The sequence below is a fragment of the Chiloscyllium plagiosum genome, chromosome 13, assembly GCF_004010195.1.
Source record: "Chiloscyllium plagiosum isolate BGI_BamShark_2017 chromosome 13, ASM401019v2, whole genome shotgun sequence".
NCBI classification, from domain to species: Eukaryota; Metazoa; Chordata; class Chondrichthyes; order Orectolobiformes; family Hemiscylliidae; genus Chiloscyllium; species Chiloscyllium plagiosum.
Window position 1 is genome coordinate 9736358 of NC_057722.1, and position 25433 is coordinate 9761790.

Consider the following 25433-nt stretch of genomic DNA (forward strand, 5'->3'; position numbering starts at 1 on the left):
CTTTACTGGTATAAAGTTCACCAAACAGGAAGAGAACAATAACTGACTCCCCTTCCTAGATGTCAACATAGAATGAAAAGCCAATGGAGAGCTGCAAACAGCGTCTACAGCAAAGCCACACACCCTGACCAGATACTCAACTACAGGAGCAATCATCCCAATACCCACAAATAGAGCTGCATCAGGACATTATTTAAACAGGCCACAACACACTGCAGCACCCAGGAACTAAGATAAGCCGAGGAAAAACATCTATACAACATATTCAGGAACAACAGATACCTGATAAGTGCAGTCCGACGATTCCTGCACAACAGACTTAAACAGGAAGACACAACACACCCAGAAACTCTAGCCACCCTGCCATACATTAAAGACAACTCAGAGATGACGATCAGACTACTCTGGCTCCTAGGCATTGTGGTGGCCTACAACCCTACTACCACACTGAAACAGCTTCTGATTAATTTAACGGATCCCGTACCCACAGCCCTGCAGAACCAAAGTCATCTACAAAATACCCTGCAAGGACTGCAACAAACATTACATCGGCCAGACAGGCAGGAAACTAGCCACCAGGATACACAAGCACCAACTAGCCACCAAAAGACTCAACCAACCCACTGGTATCCATGCACAAAGACAAAGAGGGACACCAGTTCGACTGGGACAATACATCCATCCTGGGATAGGCTAAACAAAGACACAAACAGAAATGCCTAGAGGCTTGGCATTCAAGCTAGAACTCCATTAACAAACATATAGGTTTGGACCCCATTTACCAAGCTCTCAGAAGCAGAACCGGAAATAATATCCCCCACCACAACAAACCAAGACACAAATATCAAGCAGGCAGAACACCAACGCTTCACCGGAGGCTCACTAATGATGTTACCTAGTGTGGCGATGAAACCCACCAGCTCAGTGAGCAAACTTACAACCAGAATTCCCTTACCCCGATCATAAAAATATTCTTGGCAATAAACTTTAATCATTGTCTTTCAAGTTTGATGTCTTCTTTCCAATGCACATTGAGATAATGGGTGATAAACAAAAGGTAAAATTGTTTAATTCACAAGCTGGTCATCATTTCCTTGAATGTTTGCAACATAAAACCAGGTCAAGGATCAAGTTATTTCTTTCCGGAATCCAGATCTTGCAAAAATTTTAACTAACTTTTCTGCAGTAATTTTCCCAAAGGTGCTGCTTTGGGAAATATCCATAACCATTAAAAGATATTGATTATATTCTCAGTTTCAGAGGGCTCCTACACAATCTGTTTAGGATCTATTAAATGGTTCTTTTAAAACTGGTCTTGACATTACAAGTGCAGGTTTTACTGAGGGTTGGGGTTTCCCCACTACTGGACATATACGGCATAGCTTGACTCCGTCTTATTAAAACATTTTTATTGGCCAAGATTACTTCTTTCAGTGTATGTTTTCCTAATACCTAAGCAATCTGCAATTGGAATTTCACTCAAAGCTTCACTAACACACTCAGATACAACTACCATCTGAGGAACCATTGCCCATTCGTCATCAGCAGGTATTTGAGGTGGTCTCCATTTCCCCATTAACAATTTGTCTTTATTTGGAAAACACTCAAGTATTGTTTTTGATTCAGTCTGAGTAAGCTGTTTGGTACTAATCTAAATTCCAAATCTATTATTTGTTGCATTTCTGTTAAAGACGATGGGTTAAACTTTATCAGCCTCCATTCTTTTCATTTTCTTTTTGTTTTAGCTTGAACTTTGAGCACTGAATCCAATTACTGAATTTCCAAATCATCTCCCTATTTCACAAACACTCCTATTTCTTCACTAAGTTCTACGTTTGAGAATGAGATAGCTCATTCTGAAGCAAGGTTGTCAATTTTGAATATGGAAATTTATGAAGGCATGAGGCACAAGTTGGCTGAGACAGTTTAGGAAAATACATTAAAGAGCTGTACATAGGCAAAGGATAGATTTTAAAGAACTATTACATGACATACAGGCAGCAATACATTCCTTAAGGTGTAAAAACTAAAACAAAATTTAATCCTGGCTAATAAAGGAAATTCAAGATTGTTGAAGATTTTATAATGATTGTACGAGAAAGGATAGGTTGAGGGGAGAAATGTGGGGAAAAGTTTTCACATAGAGAGTGGTGGTGCCTGGAATGTACTGCTAGTGGGGTGGTAGAAACTGGCACGTTAGCATATCTTAATGGATACATGAACTGGAGGCAAACAGAGGGATAGAAACCTCATATGGACAATAAATAATGGGTTGAAATAAGGATTAGAATCGCGCAGACTTGGTGGGCCATAGGCCTGTGGCTATGCTGTATTGAATTGTAATTGAATTGCCAAAGAAAAGGCCAAACAAATTGCTAGATGTAGCAGTAAATCTGAGCATTGGGAAGTTTTTAAACTACAACAAAGGATCAAGAAACCAGTCAGCAAAGGGATAAAAGAATGAATACAACCTAGCAAAAAAAATCTTCTATCAGTGTGTAAATGAATGTCCATTAGAGGTCCATTAGAGGCTGATTCAGAAGAATTTATAATGGAGAACGAGAAATGGCAGTGAAGCTAAATGAAACGAATCATATCTGTTTTTCACTGAGGAAGATACATGTCCCAAAATTAATGGTACAAGGTTGCAGGAGAACAAGAGGTGGAAGTAAATCAGCAATAGTAAGGAAATTGGACTGCAGAAATTAACGAGATTGGAAGTAGATAAACTCCAAGACTTTCTTTCAAAATTCACTCACAGGATGTGAGCATCACTGCCTGGGCCAGAGTTTAATGCCTATCCCTAACTTCTTTTGAGGAGATGGTGAGCTACCTTCTTGAACCAGTACAGTCCACTTGGTGAAGGTTGACTCATAACATCATTAGGAAGGGACATCAGGGACCCTGACCCAGCAACACCAAAAGAACAGCAATATATTTCCAAACCAGCATGGTGTGTCACTTGGAGGAGAACGTGGAGTGGTGTTCCTACATATCTATTGCCCTTGTCCATCCAGCTATAAGCGGTCATGGATTTGGAAGGACGTGTCTAAGGAGCCTTGGTGAATATCTGCCATGCATCTTGTAGATGGTACATACACACTGCTTCTACTGTGTGTCAATGACAGAGGGACTGAACATTTGCGGATGTAGTGCCAATCAAGCAGGCTAATTTGGCCTGGACAGTATCAAGTTCCTTGGACCTGATGGTCTATATAGGCAGATATAGAGATAGATGGTAAATATTTGGTACACTGGTTATTATATTCCAACATTCTATGGATTTTGCAATGGTTCTTATGAATTTAAATAAAGACATCAAATGCCACCCTATTATTTATGGGAGCAAGTGAGAAAACAGGAGATGTCAGATCTGGTAACCCTGCACCAGTCGTAGGGAAAATATTATAATCTATCATAAAGAATGTGATAAAAAGACACTTGGATAATCATGATCTAATTGAACATAGTCAGCATGGATTTGCAAAGAGGAAAATCATGTCTGAAAAAGTTGAAGTTTTTTGAAGATGTTACTAACAAAGATTGATAAGGGAGAGGTAATGGACTCAGGATAGTCAGAATTTCAGAATGCTTTTAATGAAGTCCCACACAGGAGGCTGGTTAAAAAAAATGAAAGCAGATGATATAGGAATAGTATATTGTCATGGAGTAATGCTTGGCTAACAGGCAAAACACAGAGAAGGAAGAAATGGGCTATTCTTGCATTGGCAGACTATGACTCGTGGGTTACCACAAGAATCAGTATTTGGCCCTCAACTGCTCACAATATACTAACAATTTGGATGTGGAGACCAAATGAATTATTTCTAAACTTGTGACTTATAAAAAGCTAAGTGGGAATGTGTTGCAAAGCAGTTTCAAGAGAAATTGGAAAGGCTTAGTAAATGAGCTAGAACATGGTATATGGTATATAGTGCAGAAAATTGTGAACTTATACACTGTGGTGGGAGAAGCAGATGAGCAGAGTATTTCTTAAGTAGCAAGAAATCAGAAAGTGTAGACGTACAAAGGGACCTAGATGTCCTTACAGAAAGCTAACATAAAGGTGCAGCAAGCTTACCAGGAAACCTAATGGAATGTTAGCCATTATTGCAACAGGATGAGAGCATAAGAGTAGTGAAAGGACTTGCTTCAATTTTGTAGGAAATTGATTAGACGACACATCAGTCCTGTGTACAATTTTGGTCTCTTTTTCACAATAAAAATATTAATGCCACAGAGAGAGTGGAACAAAGATGCACCATATCTTTTTTTCCAAGATCGTGGGACTGCCTTATGAAGAGAGATTGGACAAACTGGAACTACATTCTTTAGCGTTTCTAAGAATGAGAGTTGTTTCATTGAAATTTACAAAATGCATAAACTTAATAACTTAGAGTGGACTTATACAAGAAGGCAGATGAATTTGTGGATATTTTCCACACCTGAATCAACCTGTTCAGATGTGGAGCAGCTCTGGAGCAGTGGGATTGGAACCTAGACCCTTGGCCTACAGATAGGGACACCGCCACTGCATCACAAAGCCCTCAACCCATTCAAATAAGTTATGGCATACCTCTGGGATAGGTGGGCCTTGAGCCTAGGCCTGCTGGCTCAGAGGTAAGGATGCTACCACTGTGCCACAAGACCCTGAAAAGACACGTTTTAGCATTGAGTGAACAAGGGTTCAAAGTAGAGCAGGCAGCTTATTGGGGGGAGGGAAGCAACATGGAAGTAATAGGTGTGAGATATATGATCATAGTGCAGGACAATGACTCTTTGACAATTGTGGGAACCCAGTTTGAAAACAAGGAGTGAAATTCAGGATGCATTTCATCAAGATAGGCCTTCACTTAGATTCCCTGCTGCAGTTGAGTTCAGGATAAGTATTGCTCTTGCTGACACTGGAACGGTGAATATTTCAGGAACCCTTCGGCTGGCTTCCAGTTTATTCTTCTCACTATCGAAGTTCCCGACAAAACTTTAAAACTGGAGCAAAAAGCACATATGGTCAAATATAAGCAAGCACCTACACAGGAAATGCAGAATTCTTGTGGTGCACTGGTAGTGTCCATACCAGTCAGCCAGTAGGCATGGGTTTTAAGCATATAATAATGTCTCTGTACAGTATTAATTAGAAAATACCTATACACAAGAAAAGAACCACTAAAATGCAATTCCTGGCATTTGCATTCCAGAAACACTGTGGAAGAAGAGTGTAGAGTGGCCAACTTTAATTACTTTTGACTAATATTTCATACTATACAATACAGCCATGAGGCCAAAGCAAAACTCCTCACCCTCACTTCTTCTGTCGCCTTGACTGAGTTGATTAAACAAGTAAGGGGTAAATAAATTGAACGATAAAATAGAACATTTCGACATTGATAGCTAAATATTTTAGCTAATGCTTTTAAAATTGACAAAATACCAAAACAGCCCAACTCCAAGGCTTGAAATAACATATTCCAAACTATTTTTAAATGCATGCATTGTTTCTTATCAAGCAATTTCCTGAGATGTTCCAAGATTTTTAAGGGTTTAAGTTAGTACTCATATTAATTTGGTGCTCTTAAAGGCTTCAGTATATTGCAAACTTCTCCACAGTCAGTCAATTAACTACTTTTGAATTAATATTTACAAAGGCAGAGTTTGGGTAAGAATCAATAACAGAGGTTTTCTTTTATCTTTGCCTGGCTAGTTGCATCCACAAAAAAAAACATTAATGCATTGGTCAAACAAAACTTTCCTCTTATAAAGCATACTGACAATGCTGAACCACACTATGATTTTCTAGTTTCCTGTTATTGCTTTCTTAAAAATAGATTATAGCATTTTGCCGATGTCAGATTAACTAGCTTGTCGTTCCCAGTTTTATCCCACCCACCTTTTTCAAGTGGCAGTGTTAGGTTTATTACCTTTCAAACCACTGAATGTTAGAAGATGACAATTACATACTCAATATCTCTGCAGCCAGCTCTTTTAAAAGCTGAGTATGTAAGCCAGGAGGCCCAAATCTCTTTACAAATAATATAATATTCTAATGTTGCAAATTGTGTGTCACTTGATGTGCATACATTAGTTGTGATTAAGAGCAGCAGTTACCAGAAATAGAATCCCTACATTGTAAAATTTACCGTGTGCAGGTAAGGGCCTGTTTACAGTGTGGAAACAGGCCATTTGGCCCAACAAGTCTACGCTGTCCCTCTGAAGAGTAACCCATCCAGACCCATTCCCCTACATTTCGCCCTGACTAACACACCTAAACTACACATCCCTGAACACTATGGGCAATTTAAGCAGGGCCAATTAATCTAACATGCATATCTTTGGATTGTGGGAGGAAACCCACACAGACAGGGGGAAGAATAGGCAAATGCCACACAGTCCAACCCGAAGTTGGAATCTAACCTGGGTCCCTGGAGCTGTAAGGCAGCAGTGCTAACCACTGAGCCACTGTAATATGTTCAGGGCACACATGGAAGAGGATTCTGATGGTACAGTGGTGGTATCCCTGTCTCATTCTGTTAACTCTGACTTCTCTCCACAGATGTTGCCAGGCCCCCTGAGTCTTTCCAGCCATATTTGTTTTTGGTACAGAACCACCTGCTTCAAAGGTGTCTCTAACATCTCTGGACTGGCCCATTGGAAAGATTTAGCACATACACAAAAATGAGTTTCTACCTGGGAAATGTTGGTCTGTGGAAGGTACTGTGCACTTATGCCCTCTTGTGGCTCAGTGGTAGTGTGGCTACCCCTACACTAGGAAGTGTGGGTTCAAGACCTAACATCTCCAAATGGGTTGATTAGGAAGAATAGCTCAATTTTTAAAAAAAATTACTCTGCACTTATGGATAGGGTTCTTGTAGTGCAGTGGTGGTGTTGTTGAGCCAGGAGGACTGGGTACTAATCCCACCTACTCTAGAAGTATGTCATAACATCTGGTTGGTTGGGAAATACAACCCCGTACTTATGCTCTGCTGGATAACGTGAATAAACAAATGTGGAAGATTGACTCTTCCTGTGCCAGATGGATGTTCACCACATTAACAGAATCGGAACTTTATATTCTCCCCTGACTGGGGTCTCTGCATTGTATAGCATCTGAAAAACAACATCTCAACAAGGTTGCAAGGTTAATTTGTACATTAATCATGATCTTGCTGGATTGCAGAGCTTAAGGAGCTAAATGGCTCACACCTGCTAATACATTCCTCAGTGATGTGCTCCCTCAGCAACGTACTGGAGCATCAGTCTAGATCATTTATTCAAGTCTCTGGGGCAGAAGTTCAACTCATGACTTTCTAACCTTTTCCCAAGTTTCAAATCACACACACTACATGATTGACCAATTAACCACTCTCTTGCATGTAACAGTTCCTACTTATAACCTGGCATAGAGTTACTAACACTTCATTGATCTGAAAATTTGGGATCCGTAGTTACAGTGAACTGTCAGTCAGATAAAGACTAAACCAAATAAAAGCAGAACATGTTGAAAATACTCAGTAGGTCTCACAGCATCAGCAGAGACAGAAATAGAGTTAACACTCCAGTCTTTAATCTTTTATTAAAAGCAAGACAAGTTAGAGTATATAATAGGTTTTGAGTGAAAGGGAGTTGGGCATGGAGAGAAGGTATGTGACAGAATGGAAAGCAAGAAGGATACATAACATGGCAAAATGTCAAGGGAATGATAGTGAGACAATTAATGAAACAAGTCAGTCAGTTCAAAGCCAATGCGAGATTGGCAATAAATGCTGGATTTGCTAGTGATATCCACATTGCATGAAAGAATTTTTAAAAAGTCTTTGGGACCACTGTATCCCTCCGACTAATCTAAAAACAGAAGTGTTCACCACAATCACTTAACATAGGAACAGACAAATAGAACACCACCACCTACAGGTGTCCCATTAATCCCACCATCCCAACTTGAAAATGTGTCAGCAGCCTTCAATCATCATTGAATTAAAATCCTGATACTATCTTGAACAGCCTGCGCAGCCACCTTCACCACACAGGCTGCAGTTGTTCATGAAGACAGTCCATCATCACCTTCACAAGAACCATTGTTTTAAGACCAGATTCCAGATAAGGTTTCCCAAGTTATTACTATTGCATACAGGACACCACAATTTATCCAGCTACTGGATAAGAAGGAATGAACTGGCTCCCCTTCGTTACTCACCCACCCCCTCGGTTGATCACAATAAGATTAATTAATAAAGGATTCCCTCCGTTGTGGATAGTAATCTCCCAGACCAAATGAGGTTTACATTTCAAAAGTAGCCAATTAAGCCAGGCTTTCTTCAGAATGTGAGAAAAAATAATAATACAACACACCAATTAGAAATGAGAAGCGAGTCCAAAACAAAATAAAAAAATAGAAAATAAATGGTTCCTTCTCTGGGTTGTCTACGAAGAGATGATAGTGGAATGTTAATAATTGAGCAGTCTATTGAGATTCCTGGTTTTGCAGGATGATTTAAATTATCCTATCCTGTTCCCTTCTGACTGGTTTGTGGGCTAGCTGACTTCTTGCACTCAGAGCTAGATAGATTATTACCTGCAATGCAGGGGTGATTTCTGAGTGGTTCTTCAATTATGAGCTTTAGTGCACCCTAAAGATCAAAGACAGGCTAGTATACACAAATACAATGGTACACTTAGCATCTCAGCTCTCTAGCACACATAGAACAAGGTTGAACTTGTTTTTAATTCCTGTTCTTATATTCTCTTGAAAGGGTAAGTCACAAAATAGGTTGCTTGCCCAGACTACTGTCTTTTCTCCCATCATGTTCACAATCTGAGATAATTCCAAGATTACATTTCAGTTCTCCCTTTTATGTTATCCCTTGAAGCTTCCTTGACACCTCATCAGTTGGGATATTCCAGGGTCTCTCTCTCCAATTATTCACTGGATTTACATCCACAATCAGCTTTGGCTGTATGTCATTTTTTCAAAAAAATATACATATTGCGATTGAAAGTTCAATATGTCTGTAAGTCGGTGGTGATCTTCCACCTTCATGACATATACTCCACAAGGATGAAGGAGCGGCCCTCCGAAAGCTAGTGCTTCCAAATAAACCTGTTGGACTATAACCTGATGTTGTATGATTTTTAACTTTGTCCACCCCAGTCCAACACAGGCTCTTCCACATCATGACCTTCATGACTGTTAGAGAGATCTAGTAACTGGCAGTGACACCATCATCCTGTGAATCATTACATAATTCAAACACTCTAACTGGTTCAAAACTCTGCTGTGGGGAAGCTATCCAGCACTAAGTTTTATTCACATATTACCCCTGTGTTCATTAACTTAATTATCTTTGTATCCCTTAGTGTCCTGAATTCAAAATCCAGTCAGCCAACTTTCAATCCCACCAAGGCACTTATCTCATTCAGTCTCTACCAGCTGTCTAGCCTTCCCTCAATTAAGCCATTCCATTCACTGTGGCCTCCTGTGCACTGTTACCCACGAGCCATCTTCCTTTGCTTTGTGACTGCCACATATCCCCAGGTTGCGGAATCTACAGTCCGCTAAATTTAAATCTCCGGCGTGACTGGCCTGAACCATAAGATATAGGAGCAAAATTATACCATTTGGCCCACCGGGTCTGCTCCACCATTCAATCATGGCTGAGGCTGATATGTTTCTCAACCCCATTCTTCAGCCTTCCTCTCCTAGCTCTTGATCCCATTACTACCTTCTATCTCTGTCCTAAAGACACTCAATGACTTAGCCTCCACAGCCTTTTGCAGCAATGAGTTCTACAGATTCACCACCCCCTGGCTGAAGAAATTCCCCCTCATCTCAGTTTTAGAGGATCATCCCCTTCACCATGAGGTTGTGCCTTCAGGTCCTAGCCTTTCTTACCAGTGGGCACATCTTCTTCACATCCACTCTATCAAGGACTCTCAATATTCTGAGAATTTCAATCAAATCCCCCCTCATCCTTCTGAACTCCATCAATTACAGACCCAAAGTCCTCAACTGCTCCTCATATGGCATGCCCTTCATTTCTGGAATTATTGTTGTAAAGCTCCTCTGGACCCCATCCAAGGCCAGCACATCTGTCCTTATACTGTATACAGGACGAAAACTGCTCAATATTCCAAATGTGACTTGACTGCAGCATTGTTCAACCTGAGCAGTACATCCCTGCACTTTCATTCTCGCCCTCTTGCAATGAACGCTAGCATTGCATTTGCCTTCCTAACTGCTAGCTGAACCTGCATGTTAACCTTAAGAGAATACTGAACTAGGATTCCCAAGTCCCTTTGTGCTTCAGATTTCTGAAGCTTTTCCCAGTTTATAAATAGTCTATGCCTCTATCCTTCCCAACAGAGTGCACAACCTCACACTTTCCCACATTGTATTCCATCTGCCAACACCTCATCTTTCTTTCAACTTCAAACTATTTTATTTATGTATTTTTCATGAGTTGCACTGGTAACATCCCTGACTCTGGGCCAGAGCTCCAACTTCAAGTTCCAGCTCAGTACATAATGGCTGTGGAAGATGTAGCCAGACAAGGTGATGATGTATAATGGCATAAATCCTTGTGATTGGGCAGGCAGTAAGAGTGGCAGAGTTTACTGATCAGCCAGAACCAATGCTAAAGGACTTCAATTCTAAGTTCATCCGAGGAGTTTATTCTTACCACTTGTTCTGAGTTGCTACCTCACTCCAAGGACACATCCCTGATCTAGCTTTTGTTTACCTGACTTTATATTTCCATTTGTGATTCAACAGCAATTTTCAGTGTAGGAAGCACTGTGGGATTGTATTAATGCTAAAACTGCTGTAGAAATGCAACAGTCTCATTACTATAATTCACAACATTTCGCTGTCTCAGTTGCCATGTTCAGTGTGATTAAATAAAAGACTACAGAGTGAACCAACTTTTAGAAAGGTTAGCCTCATAGTTAGTGCATATGTTTTTGGGTTAAAGCATCAAGTTAAACCTAACACAGCTACACTGGGGATTAAGATTATCATACCACAGGCTGAAAGAATGCTGCCCCCTGCTGATGATTCAAGAACATCAAATTGAATTGCATTGCATTCAAAATACAACAACCTATCTTAATTTAATGCCTTTAAAGTAATGAAATGACTTAAAGTGCTCATAGAAGAGACCCAAATCTACCACAAAAAGTGTAACACTTACTATAGGTGGGTATTGTAACCAGAATGACAGTCACAAGATAAACTACAGCAGTAACTTCAGCAGGTAACAGGACCAACTATCACCTACCTGCTACATACTACTGTCGTATAACATCCACAACTGCAGACATAACACCCAATGCAACATGAAAAACAGCAACAATTACAGGCACTATATCCATTCCTAATGAAGGGCTTATGCCCGAAATGTCGATTCTCCTGTTCCTCAGATACTGCCTGACCTGCTGTGCTTTTCCAGCACCACACTCTCAACTCTGACCACCAGCATCTGCAGTCCTCACTTTCTCCACTGTATCCATTAAATATAAGTGTAACCCAGTAAGTACAGAGCACAGCGCAATGGATATAGCACTCAATGCAGCACAAATGAATCCACAACATCGAGACAGTACCCACTACTGCACGTATAGAACCCACTCTAACGGATACAGCACTCACTACAGGCAATACAACAACTTATGGTCACTAATGTTCTTTAGGGGAGGAAAGTTTGCTATTCTCACCTAGTATGACCTGCATATGATCTGCAGCAATCTGTTTGACTCTTAAGTGTCCTCCGAAATATCCTAGCAAGTCACTTAGCTGCACCTAAGTGCAATAAAGTTTGATGAAAGGAATGAAATTGAATGGACCAGTATCAATCATAGCACCAAAAACACTTTTGTTAAATCCACAAAGTCTTCCTTATTAACATTTTAGGGCTTATACCAAATCAGGAAAGCTGACTTACAATCTAGTTAAAAAATAAAAAGCCTGGCACTGTCCATAAAATATGATTCCATAGAAACATAGAAGATAGAAGCAGAAGTAAGTCATTCAGCCTCTTGAACCTGATCTGCTATTAAACATGATCATGGCTGATCTTTGAGCTCAATACCATTATCCTGTCCTTGCCCCCACCCCACCCCACCCCCTTATCTTTTCATCCCTTTAGCCACAAGAGATGTATCTACCTCTTTCTTGAAAACAATGTTTTGGCCTCAGCCATTTTCTGTGGTAGTGAATTCCATAGGCTCAGCACCCCCTGGGTGAAGAAATGTCTCATCTCAGTCCTAAAAGGTTTATCCTTTATCCTTAAATTATGATCACTAGTTCTGGACTACTCCTTCCTGCATCTAATCTGTCAAGTGCTGTTAGAATTTTATTGGTTTCTATAAGACTCTGTAGTACCCCACTAGTCACTGCCGGCCATTCAGAAAAAGATCCATCTATCTCTGCTATTTCCTGTCTTCTCACTATTTCTGTCCATCTCAATACATTACCTGTAATTGCAAGAGCTTTAATTTCAAACATTAATCTCTTATGAGAATTTGTTAAAAGCCTTCTGAAAGTCCAAATAAATCACATTTACTGGCCTGCATGATCAACACTACTAAATACATCCTCAAGAATTCCAGTAGATTTGTTAAGCATGATTTCCCTTTTGTAAATCTATGCTGACTGTGTCTCATTCTACCAGTTTTCTAAGTGCTCTGCTTTCTGCCTCCCTGTTTTCTCTCTATCTCCATTTTTAAATTATGGGGTTACATTAGAAACCCTCCAAGTCTAGGAACTGTTCTAGAGTCTAAAGAATCTGGACCACCAATGCATTTACTACATCTAGGGCCAATTCCTTAATTGCTCAGGGATGTAGACTATCAGGCCCTGGAGATTTATCAGCCTTCAGTCCAATTAATTTCTTCAACATCAATCTATCTTAGGATAGACATTAACAAAGGTGGTGTTGGACGGTCTATCTTCCAAACATCGCTAGGGATGTTCTGTCCCACCAAACACACAACCCACAAGACATGGCGGCACCGGGTCAGAAAAGGGTTGACCCAAGTGTCCTCAATATTGATAAATGTAAGAGACAAGTATCCAACCATTTGGCAGTGACCAGTCTACAGAAGGAGTTTAGGGCGATGGCTTTTCTCTGTTTAGAAATATGCTTCAGTTACATTTTCTTAAACTAAGTATTTGTTGTTAACTTATGCTTCTTATTACCTTGAGCCAAGTTAAACACTGTGATGTCTAGAAATCTAATGTTTTCCTTCTGGGTTCTAGCTTAAGTTTAATGAAGCAGTCATAATTACCTAGGATATTGGTGAAATCTTCTTTTGCAAAAGTTCAAATTCCCCATGTGTCAACTCATATACTGAAGAAATTGTAACTGGATCACCTAACGAAGGATTTAGTGAGACTGAGAAAGATGTTCCTAAAATCAAAACGTAGCCCTGAAAGCCAAAATGTAGCTCTGAAGAATCTTCAAAAAACAAAAAACGAAATGCTGCTAAGTGGATTTGAAATGGCCATCAGCCATGATTAAATGGCGGAGTGGACTTGATGGGCCAAATGGCCTTACTTCCACTCCTATGTCTTATGGTCTTATGGAAACTGTCCCTGGTGGAGGCTCCAACTTTCTTCCCATCACATGGCTGACCTGGAATCTCTCCTTGTCTTACCACCAGTCTTTGGCACATTGGGAGGATTTATTGGTAGATAGTCAACTTGGCTATGTTATGGAGCCATCATCTTTGGCTATCAATCATAGGACAGCAATTTAAGGAAATTGGTAAAAGAAGCAATGGTGACAGGAAGAAAACCCTTGCTTTACAATGAATGGTGGTAATGCACTGCCATTTTGAGGCAGATTCAAAGAGAATTGGATAAGCAACTGAAGAGCAAAGATTTGGGGAGCCCCAGGGAAATTGTAGCAGAATGGGATTAGTTGATTTTGCCCTTGCAAACAGCAACACAGACACAACAGTTTGGAAGGTCTCCTTCTGTGCTGTATTCACGTTTCCACTACAGTGGGCAAAGCACTTACAAGAGCAGATATTGTACCCACTACAACAGAGAAAGCACCTACCACAAGATTATAGAACATAAAATATAGAATAGTACAGCACAGGAATGGGCCCTTCAGACCATGATATTGTGCCAAACTTGACACCAAATTCAACTATTCCCTTCTGCCTGCCCTTGGTCTGTATTCTTCCATTCCTTGCATATTCATGGACCTATCTAAGAGTCCCTTAAACACTCCCTATTGTATCTACCTCCACTACCACCCCGGACAGTACATTCCAGACTCCTATCACTCCCTATGTAAAAATCTTGCCCTCACATTTCCCTTGAACTTTCTCCTTCTCACCTTAAATGCATATCCCTACCATTAGACATTTCAGTTCTGGGAGAAAGGTTCAGACTGTCAATACTATCTATGCATCTCATAATTTTATAGACTTCCATCAAGTTTGCCCTCAGCCTGCGCTGCTTCAGAGAAAGCAATCCAAGATTTTCTCGCTTCTCCTTATAGCTCATACCCTCTAATCCAGGCAGTACTCTCTACAAAGCCTCCACACCCTTACTGTAATGTGGTGACCAGCCACCACATTGGATGCAGCATTTCAAATAATTAATAAGCCATCCAAACTGTTTGCAGCTAACCCAATCATATACTATAATTCTCCATGGCAGTACACAGGCTCCAAATGAATCATTTAGACATATGATAGATGTAACATGTATAATTCAAATGCATGGGCTACATCTGAGGAATGTATTTATCCTTACCCGTTCACTGACAGCACGGAATTTGATAGCTAGTTCATCACGTTCAGCATGACTCTGTGCCAACAGGTCTTCCATTCGGGACAGTTCTTCCTGCAGCATTGAATTCTCTTCCCGAAGACTGGTCATGGAACTCCTATCCTGTGGGCCTGCATTCAGGCAAAAACAAAAACAAAGAACATGGATTTGTGCCTTTTACCAGACTCTAACTTGTGAACACATATGATAGATTTAAGTCACTGATCTTGTATCAAATCCCACCTTGGCCAGTTATGAATTGGAACTCAGTTTAAGACAAATTAATTAAAGTCCTTTAGGGAAGTAAAAAGTGCTGTTCCTCCCCAGTATGGCCTGTGCTTTTTCACTTGTCTGTTGGATGTGAGTATTGGTCACAGGCCCGTAGTTAATGTCCTTGAGAAGATGGTAATGAACCATCTTCTTGAATCAGCCAGTCCATTTACTGTGGTTACAACCTCAGGACTGTTAAGGATTATGGTCCAGTGCAAACACCCAGCATCTTAACTGAACTCTGAAAGAGCCAAATCAAACCCACAATTCCATCAAATCACTGCAAAATTAATTCCTGAATATCCTTCCCTCACACAACAGCAGACAGGAAGCTGGCATTAGGGGGCTTTGCCTGCCCCCAGCAAACTTGCAGAAAAGATCACAGAGGATTTTATAGGCATCCCCTGCATGCTCACCAGTGCAGAGACTATTAAATCTGGTTATAATCCAGAGATCCAGCTGATGAAGGAGAGGAGAGTCAACCATTATAATCTCATCTAATAACTTGGAGAAAACGAGGACTGCAGATGCTGGAGATCAGAGTCGAGAGTGTGGTGCTGAAAAAGCACAGCAGGTCAGGCAGCATCTGAGGAGCAGGAGAAGTGAAGTTTCGGGCATAAGGCCTTCATCAGGAAGACTCTCCTGTTCCTTGGATGCTGCCTGACCTGCTGTGCTTTTCCAGCACCACACTCTCATCTAATAACTTACAGAGTTACAAAATGCAAGCATAAGCCCCTCTGGGCATATGCAGGTTTTCCTACACAAGGAATCAAGCAAAATGATTGTTACACAGCTGTACCAGCACACGGTAACACACCATTTGCACCACTTCTGCAAAATTTGAGAAGCATTTGCCATTTAAAATCCTTGTCAAAGTGTCACAGAAACGGAAACAACTTGAAGCAGACATCTCACTGAGCAAGGACTGCAGATGCTGGAGATCAGAGTCGAAAAATGCGATTCCTGATGAAAAGCTCATGCTTGAAACATCAACTCTCCTGTACCTCGGATGTTGCCTCAGTATCACTGAGCAAATCAACACACTGCTACGGGTATCAAACCTCATAAATCCATGAAAACAAATGATGAAGTGAGATAATGCACTGACTTTTAAGGTGGTCAACAAAACTATCATAAAACCCCACAGTGTGGAAGCAGGCCATTCAGCCCATCGATTCCACATCATACCTTCAATGAACATCCCACCCAGACCCCAGTAACCCTGAATTTCTCTTGGCCAATCCACCTAACCTGCACACTAATGGACTGTGGAAGCAAGCCAGAGCACCAGAAGAAACCCACACAGACAATGGGAGAACATGCAAACTCCGCACAGTCGCAGAGCACTGAATTGAACCCAAGTTCCTATTGCTTTGGGACAGCAGTGCTAACCACTGAGCAACCATGCCGAAAGACATAATCCCAGATAAGTATCACTTTCTACAATCCAAAAACTATCAGTGCCAACTCATGACTCCACAATGTTCTAACTGCTCAATATTCAACAGGGCCATCTGTTGAAAGTCTTAATAGTGCAAAATCAATATCTGACAGATTTCCTTGAAGATGTGTTTCAGTACCACACAATTCCCTGTGGACTAAGTTCAGCACCCAAGGCATTCCTGAAGATTTTACCAAAGAATCAAACCATAACCACAAACTTGCTTTACCTTTACCTGGACCAAAGCAGATTAAATGGTTGCTGAACACCGACACTGATCGATTGACAAAATGGGACATGAGATACTTGATCATGAGCAGACCAGGTCATTTCAAGAACAGCGATTATGTGGATGCATTTGCTTTGCCAATGAACAACTCTGATGTTGATTTGTGTAGAGAATGGATCATAGAGAATTACTAACTCAAATTCATAAACTTCAACATAACCACCAGAAATGTTCAGAGCTCAACAATTATTTCTGTACTTCAAACAAACTGAGAAACAAAAAAATGACGCGATGTACACATTTGTTGTTCAGAATGGCTTTGTTTAAAATAACATGTTCAGTTTTACAAGACAAAAAAAAATTCAGGGTTCAATTATTTTGTGTTTGAATATGTGAGTCCGTTAACTATTGATATCACTGTGCTCGATTAATTAATTAAGGGGAAAGGTAAACAAAATGCAGAAAAAAGATGAAATTCAGAACTGAAGCATGAGGTAGATTAAAACCTGATTAAAACCTGTTATACACACAGTGTCATCTCTGCTTTGCTACAAAGTGTAAAATATATACCAATTCTTTCACTCAATTAAACTGTGTTTTTCAGCTCGAACAATTCACTAACCTTCCATTCTTTCCTCAGTAAGATTCTTGGTAACTATCTCTCGGATTCGAGCAGGGACCGTAGTTAGTGTCGTGCCCTCGCCCTCTCCACGAACTGTCAGACTTTTGTCCTCTCCACTCAGCTCTGGGTTCAGTACAGTGTCTTCTAGTTTCTGAAACATCGGGAAGAACAATGACCTGAGACAGAGCCACTTACTCAGATCCATAACTTCAGAATGTGCCGCTACAGTGGTTTCTCCAGACACCAAAATTAACTACATCTGGAGAACTTAATCCTGATTTAGCAGCATTTGACACTACTTTGTAAAAGTTTTGCGCTGTTTGCCAAAAGGTCTCTCATCAGTAAAATAACAGAAGGCAAGAGAAAATGAGATAACATTGGAATCGTGGACAGAAAAAATATCATGTGTAAATGCACATGCATATTGTTGAGAAACAAAACTGTTGGATTCTAGAAAGTCTACCATTCGACGGATATTTAAAGTACTGGTTATTATAGAGCCAGGAATTGGACATAGATGTGAGTTAAAAACCAAGAAACTGGGCAGGTGTCTTGTCGAAAATACTTCCATCTAATTTGGGGCATTTACATGGACAAATGATTAGAATCATAGAATCCCTGCAGTATGGAAGTAAGCCATTCAGCCCATCAAGTCCACACCGACCCTTCGAAGAGCATCCCACCCAGATCCCACCCTCACTCCCCTCTACTTGTAACCCTTCATTTCCCATGGCTAATCCACCTAGCCTGCACATCTCTGGACACTTTATGCATGGCCAATCCACCTAAACTGAACTGCGGGAGGCAACTCACACAGACACTGTGAGGATGTGAGAAGTCCACAGTCTCTGAGGCTAGAATGAAACCCAGGTTCCTGGTGTTGTGAGACAGCAGTACTAACCACTGAGTTACCGTGCCACCCAGAGTAATGGGACATACAGAAAAGAGTGCCATCATGGTGTGAGTACAAGTATCCAGATCCCAATACCCTGATATCTAGATTTTGTTTATGGCAGTGAAAGAAACATCACTTTAGGTGGATTACAAAGCTCGCTGGGTGGAAGTGCAAGTTTGTATAAAATGCTGCTGTTTGTGAGGGTCCTGGGATGGGGTGTTGGCAATGAGGGTTGGATATCAAACCCACCACCCCACCCCTTCTAACTCTTCCTGATGTTTCTCCTACTGAGTGAATACCAGATGGTGGGATAAAGCCCTTAACTGAGCATTCACTGCCCACTGAATGGCTTCAATTATTGGCAGGGAGTTGAGGACCATTCACAAGGTGCTCCACAATGGGGCTAATCAGGGTAAGGGCAGAGACCTCCTACCTGACACCCTGCTGCCTAATTAAGTGCCCCCCGCTCCCACCACAACATGTGACAAAGCTCACTTCAAGGGCATTTCATCATACACAATGATTACACAGCAAACCAGGTAGCCTTTAAGACCCATCCTGAGGAAGTCACACAATACAGAAAGCTCTTCCCTACAAAGCATTGAATTTAAGCCAGGTTTTTGACAGACAAGGAAATCAGGAATTGGCGACCAGCATTCCCTGTAATTTTCTTAGCGGCTACATGGGCATCGGAGACATGAAGTCCATGCCACGATCACCGTGCCAACATTGGTGACAATGGAATATTAGACTGGCCACGCACACACAGCAGGTTGTGCATCTTCAAGGGAACATGGTTGGGGACAGACAAGAAAGTGGAGTTGACACCGTGAGCAGATGAGCCAGGACCTTACTGAATAATGGAGCAGGTTCTGACAACTGAATGGTCTCCTCCTGTTGTCAATTCCAGGTAACCCTGACAGTCAATTCCCCCAGACATGTCCAAGGACTTGGCTGCAGTGCCAGGAAAGCTGAACTGGAATGACATCAGCACTCAAGGTCAGTGAATGCATTTTCAAAGGGAATCTGCTGCCGATCTCAACACCAAACCCATATGCTGCTCAATGCATAACCACACACACACACACAGAACTCCACAGACACACACAAACACTTCCAATTGTTTCAAAATGTGTTGCAGCTTTAAGTAGGGATCTGACACCCCAACACCCATCTGCCCGAACTGTGCTTCAGAGCCATCAGTGTTCTTCAACGCTCTTCATTCCACCTCTATCTGAGACTCACTGAGCTGTTGTCTGAAGGTTTGTTGTCACTGGAGGACATCATGGCCTGTTTTACTAGTTCTCAGAATCTCAGAATCTGCATTTCTCTGGCAGTGACAGCCCCAGACTAAAACAAGGTCAAGACCAATAGGCTATCCCCTTCTTCATGCACACCATTCCCTTGGATGTGTGACTGAGAACTCTGTATAGTTAAGTAGGTGCCCATTTTCAGCAGTGGAGGCAGAAATAATTCGGGCAATGTTTGATTAAAGATGAGATTAATGAATACCAAGATCAAGAAAAACTGACCAGTCACAGCAATGTGGATTTCAGAAAGGAAGCTTGCTCTTAACCAAACTGATAGTTCTCCAGTGAGGTACCAGTAACATGGATGGAGAAAATGTCATAGATATCTTTCACAAGATATCACAGAAGGAGGCTGTCAGAGAGGATCAATACAAAGGGAATTACGGGGAGGACAGTAAATTGGACTAATAAACATTTGAAACGGAGGAATGGAAAATGACGATTAAGCCAGACTGGCAATAAATAGTATTGGTGTTCCATTCTGTACTGCTGTCATTTCTATTTACCAGCTACTTTAATAATTGTGCTGGACCTTAGTGGTCACATTCACCCAGAATAATAGCAAATGGATGAAATTAGAACTAGGGGGTACAGCCTCAAAATAAGGGGGAGCAGATTTAGGTCTCAGTTGAGGAGGAACTTCTTCACTCAAAGATTTGTGAATCTGTGGAATTCCCTGCCCAGTGAGGTTATCTCTTTGAATATTTTTAAAGCAAAGAAAAATAGATTTAAAACAAAAAGGGAATTAAGGGTTATGGTGAGCGGGCAGGTAAGTGGAGCTGAGTCCACAAAAATGCCAGCCATGATCTTATTAAATGGTGGAGCAGGCTTGAGGGGCCAAATGGCTTATCTCTGTTCCTATTTCTTGTGTTCTTATGTTCAAATAACTCAGAGATACAGGGATACTGAAAGGATAAAAGAATAGGCTTAAAAATGGCAAAAGAACCAGTTGTACAGATCATTCAACAATATTGTACTTGGTACATGAAAATGGTGGGAAGATACAACATTCCTCTGTGACAGGTCAAGCATTACCACCGCATCTCAGGAGCCATTAAATGGTGTTTATGGAGCTCCAAATTCAAGATCTCGGATTTACAAGGCGAGTGCATTCACCCACTGAAGTGGCATAAGTTAGTTGCTTCAGCTTTGCTTGTTATGAATAGCAGCATCTGCTGCCTATCAGTCTGGTGGCACTCGACCTACAAGCCAGAGGGTCTAAGTTCAAATCCCACCTGCCCTGGGGGTGTGCCATAATATGCCTGAATAATAACTACAAGTTGAAATGACATGAAATCTTCAAAGGGCTGCAGTTTGGCCTTCTGGAAGCGAGAGAGTAGATAAGCTACAGATTTATGAGGTTCAAAATATTTTTTAAATTCATTCATGGGATATGGGCATTGCTGGCTAGACCAACAATTATTGCCCATCACTAAGAATCAGTCATACCACTGGGTGTGTCTGGAGTCACATAAAGGCTAGATTAGGTAAGGACAGCATTTCCTTCCCTCAAAAACATTAATACAAATTATTAAGGAAGAGCTGAAGGAATAAATCTGTTTTTCCATCAGTGCAAATGAGAATCTGAGGTTATGTAGGAGGGGCATTTAGCAGCACGGAGAATAACACATTTGCATTGTAGAGAGTAACACACCTGTCACACAGAAAAAATAAATGCTCCACTCTTGCCACAGAAGATGTGGGAGCTGTGTCGTTTTGGTGTAAGTTTAGCAACTGTGAGATAGGATACAAAACAAAATGCAGGAGAGGTAATATAGCACAGAGAACATAAGTAAATAATAAATACTTATGTCTTTTCTCTCCTTGTTTTTGATGAACAGATACATCAATCAGATGTGGTCCATGTTGCAAAGCCTTGGTGCACAAATCAAAGTGTCACTGCTCTATCTCAGCTTGTACTTTCTATCTTTGTAAATTGTGACGCTTCTGCATTGTGTTTCGATTTATGAAATGAGCCAAGAATTCCATGCAACAACTTCACAGTATCTCACCAACAAACAGATTCTGCTGCTGCATGCAGTGAAATCAGGTCTGGGAGCCTCCTAACAGTAAGAGTGATGAAGTAGTATGATGGGCTGATCCCTCAGTTATCAAAGCCAATCAGTAAACCGGCAAGGGGACAGTCACTGAAATGCTTTAGTTTTATTTCTAAAAAATGCATTGTAGTCTATGTTTAAACTAAAATGAGCAGGAGGAATGAGCAAAGCTACAACTGCCTTTCTGATTAAGGAAGCATATGAAACCTTTCCAGTTTCTGACCGTGACTTGATTACTTGTTTTGATTTATTATTATCACATGTACCTCGATACAGTGTAAAGCTTTGTTTTGTGGCAATACAGGAAGATTATACCATACAAAGTGCATTAGCATAATAGAACAGAGTGAGGAATACAATGTTATGGCTACAGAGAAGGTGCACAAAGAGTGAGGTCAACATTAATTTTTAAATTTGAGAGGTCCATTCATAAGTCTAATAACAGGGGAAGAAGCTATTCATAAGTTTGGTGGTCTGTGGATTTAAGCTTTTGTACCTTCTGTCTTACAAAAAAGGTTGGAAGAGATTATAACTGGGGTGGGAGGGGTCTTTGATGATGTTGGCTGTCTTCCTGGGGCAGTGGGAAGTGTAGATGGAGTCCATGGATGGAAGGTTGGCTTGAGTGAGCTGAGTTCACCACTCTCTATAGTTTCTTATGGGCAGAGCACTTGCCATACCAAGCCATGATGCATCCAAATAGAATGCTTTCTATGGTGCATCTATAAAAATTGGTAAGAGCCTTTACAGACATGCCAAATTTCCTTAGCCTCCTGAGGAAGTAGAGGAATGTAAGTAACTCCCTCTCAGCCATTCTGTGGTCTCTGCATACCATGCGACAAAAACAAGCTGCCTCTATCACCCTGGGACAGCTGGAGCAATCCAGAGTCACAGAATCATCGAAATCATAAAAGGTTTTCTTGGCCAGCACACCATGTTTTGCACCTTTCCTGCGCCACATCCAAAACAGCAAGGGGGCGCCAGTGGACAGAGTCTTGCAATTACTATTACGAGCCTTTGCTTCCCTCATCAAACCCCTCACATCAAAACAGTCACTAAACACAACCTTCACCCAGGAAATCCATGTTGAATTTCCAATAATGTCCAATGAAAGAACCTAAGGCTGATTTGTCCAGATTTAATGTAAGTTTGAAGGAATTTTATTACAGTTGTATCGGGCTTTACTGAGATCCCATCTGGATTAATATGTGCAGTTTGATCTACTCACCTTTGTGTGAGGAAACTATTTGTGTTCATTTTGAGGCAGCAAGATGGTCTGCTAACTGAACCAGACCCTCATCTTACTTAAGCAGAAAGACCTTAGACAGCGGTCTTTCCCCACAGCAGATGCCCCAAGCTTTAGTGCAACCTTCAACACATTGTCCTGAACCTTTGAATATGCCAGTCTGCAATATCTGGAAGAGGTCAGCTCTTCACATCAGAAGACAAAAAGCTTTCGGTCAGACCAAAGAGCGTCTTTCACTGAGTCGATAGTCCTTCAAAAGCAGTCAATGCACATTCTAGAGAACTGTCCATATAGCACAAAGTTCCTAGGCCATTTCCTGTAGTTTAGAAGACTGTAAGATGTTCCAATTGAAATGCCACTAAGAAGTGACTAAAAATTGAAGCTCTCCTCTTACTCTGAGAAAGACTAGGACAAGAAACAGCCTTGAGAAATAAGACATCATTTTATACAGAATGAGAATACAGTGCTGATTGGTTGGCATGGAGAAGTAGTAAGAACAGTTAACTGTCAACCTTCATTCTCTTTTTAGGCGATAGATTCTGATTGGTCAGGAATTTGCCATGGGCAATTAGTAGAACTTGCTTGCCTTCATGACATAATTATTTTGGAAAGGGTGCAATTTATGTGTGGATTCCTTTTACTTATATACATAGCTTCTAGCAAGTGTAAATGCATCACCAGGCTGATGATCATAAATTACTTTCTGATGTAAGTCTTAGCACAGTCCAGATTATTTAATAAATTATAACCATTAACCGAATCACATATAATGGTGGATATACTTTTCTGAGGCTTGTTGAGAAAAAGCAGCCTGCTATGAGCTGGGAATATGCAACAGGAAGTTGTTTAATATAGTCCAACAGTCATTAGGATGTACAGCCTCAATGCCAAGCATCACACTGGTTCTGAAACTCATATGTCACATTGCTCATTTATGTAGCAGGTAGAACTTCTTTTTGCCTTGACAGCCACATCCTGTTAGGGAGAAAATCACCAGCACTAAACCCAGGAGAAACGTGAGGCAGCTAGCTTCACCTGTTCACATTTCTGCGATACCTTCCCAATCCAGGCTAATCAGAGGTGACGTGGACAACACTCAGGGCAAAACATGGTGGACATGTACTCTTTCATGAGGTTTGTGATATACAATGAGTAATGATCTGATCAGAGCATCCATTATCATGCAGGATAGCTTTGACATAGCCTATCTCAGTGCCAAGCTTACCTGATGAGCAGATGGCTAGGGTCCTTGCTGTACCACCAAGCATTTACTAATTGAAATGTAAAACACTCTCAAGAGACCCGACAGGGTAGATGCTGAACAAATGTTTCCCTTAGCTGGAGAATCTAGAACACTGAGGCACAGTCTTGAATAAGTGGTCAGCTGTTTAGAGTTGAAAGGAGTAATCTTGTCACAGAAAGGGTTTGAATCTTTAGAATTCCCCATCCCTGATTGCTCACTTGTTGAGTACATTCAAAGAAAGAACAAAGAACAAAGAAAGTTTTCAGCCCAGGAACAGGCCCTTCAGCCTCCAAGCCTGAGCCAATCCAAATCTACTGTCTAAACCTGCCACCCAATTCCTAAGCATCTGCATCCCTCTGCTCCTCACTTACTCATGCAGCTGTCCAGATTCATCTTAAATGAATCGACCATGCCTGCCTCTACCACCTCTGCTGGCAACATGTTCCAGACGCCCACCACCCTCTGTGTGAAGTACTTGCCACATGTATCCCCCTTAAACTTTCCACCTGTCACCTTGAAAGTGTGACCTCTCATTATTGAATCCTTCACCCTGGGAAAAAGCTTGTCTCTATCCACCCTGTCTATACCCTTCATGGAGAAAGTGAGGACTGCAGATGCTGGAGATCAGAGCTGAAAATGTGTTGCTGGAAAAGCGCAGCAGGTCAGGCAGCATCCAAGGAACAGGAGAATCGACGTTTCAGGCATAAGCCATTCTATACCCTTCATGACTTTGTAAACCTCAATCAGGTCCCCCCATCAATCTCCTTTTTTCTAATGAAAATAAACCTAACCTACTCAACCTCTCTTCATAGTAGCACCTTCCATACCAGACAACATCCTCGTAAACCTTCTCTGCACCCTCTCCAAAGCATCCACATCCTTTTGGTAATGTGGCGACCAGAACTGTACACAGTTTTCTAAATGTGGCCGAACCAATGTCTTGTACAATTTTAACATAACTTGCCAGCTCTTATACTCAATACCCCGTCCAATGAAGGCAAGCATACCATATGCCTTCTTGACTACTCTATCCACCTGTGCAGCAACCTTCAAGGTACAATGGACCTGCACTCCCAGATCTCTCTGCCCATCAACTTTTCCCAAGGCTCTTCCATTCATTGTATAATCCGCTCTCGGCAAAGATCTCAACATAAAGGTTATGAGCTCTTTGGTTACTTGAGGAATTATGGGATATGGGGATAGTAACAGAAGGTGAGGTTGTGATGAACAAAAAGCCATGATCTTATTGAATGGCAGAGCAGGCTTTTATCCTTCCTATACTTTGGTTGTCTGTTCATCTGAGTTAGGTGATTTGTTTGGTGCCCAAACCACCCTGCCTAAGATTGG

At 41.2% G+C, this 25433-nt stretch overlaps 1 protein-coding gene across 1 annotated transcript in view; it reads right to left on the minus strand.

The window, feature by feature from the left end:
- crocc2 (ciliary rootlet coiled-coil, rootletin family member 2) overlaps window positions 1-25433 on the minus strand; it is a 296277-nt gene that overhangs the window by 268802 nt on the left and 2042 nt on the right. Inside the window, exons 2-3 of the mRNA XM_043702904.1 lie at window positions 17339-17489; window positions 14762-14907 (exon numbers count right to left, since the gene is read on the minus strand). Coding sequence (XP_043558839.1) covers window positions 14762-14907; window positions 17339-17489 — 297 coding nt within the window. The remainder of the gene's footprint in view (window positions 1-14761; window positions 14908-17338; window positions 17490-25433) is intronic.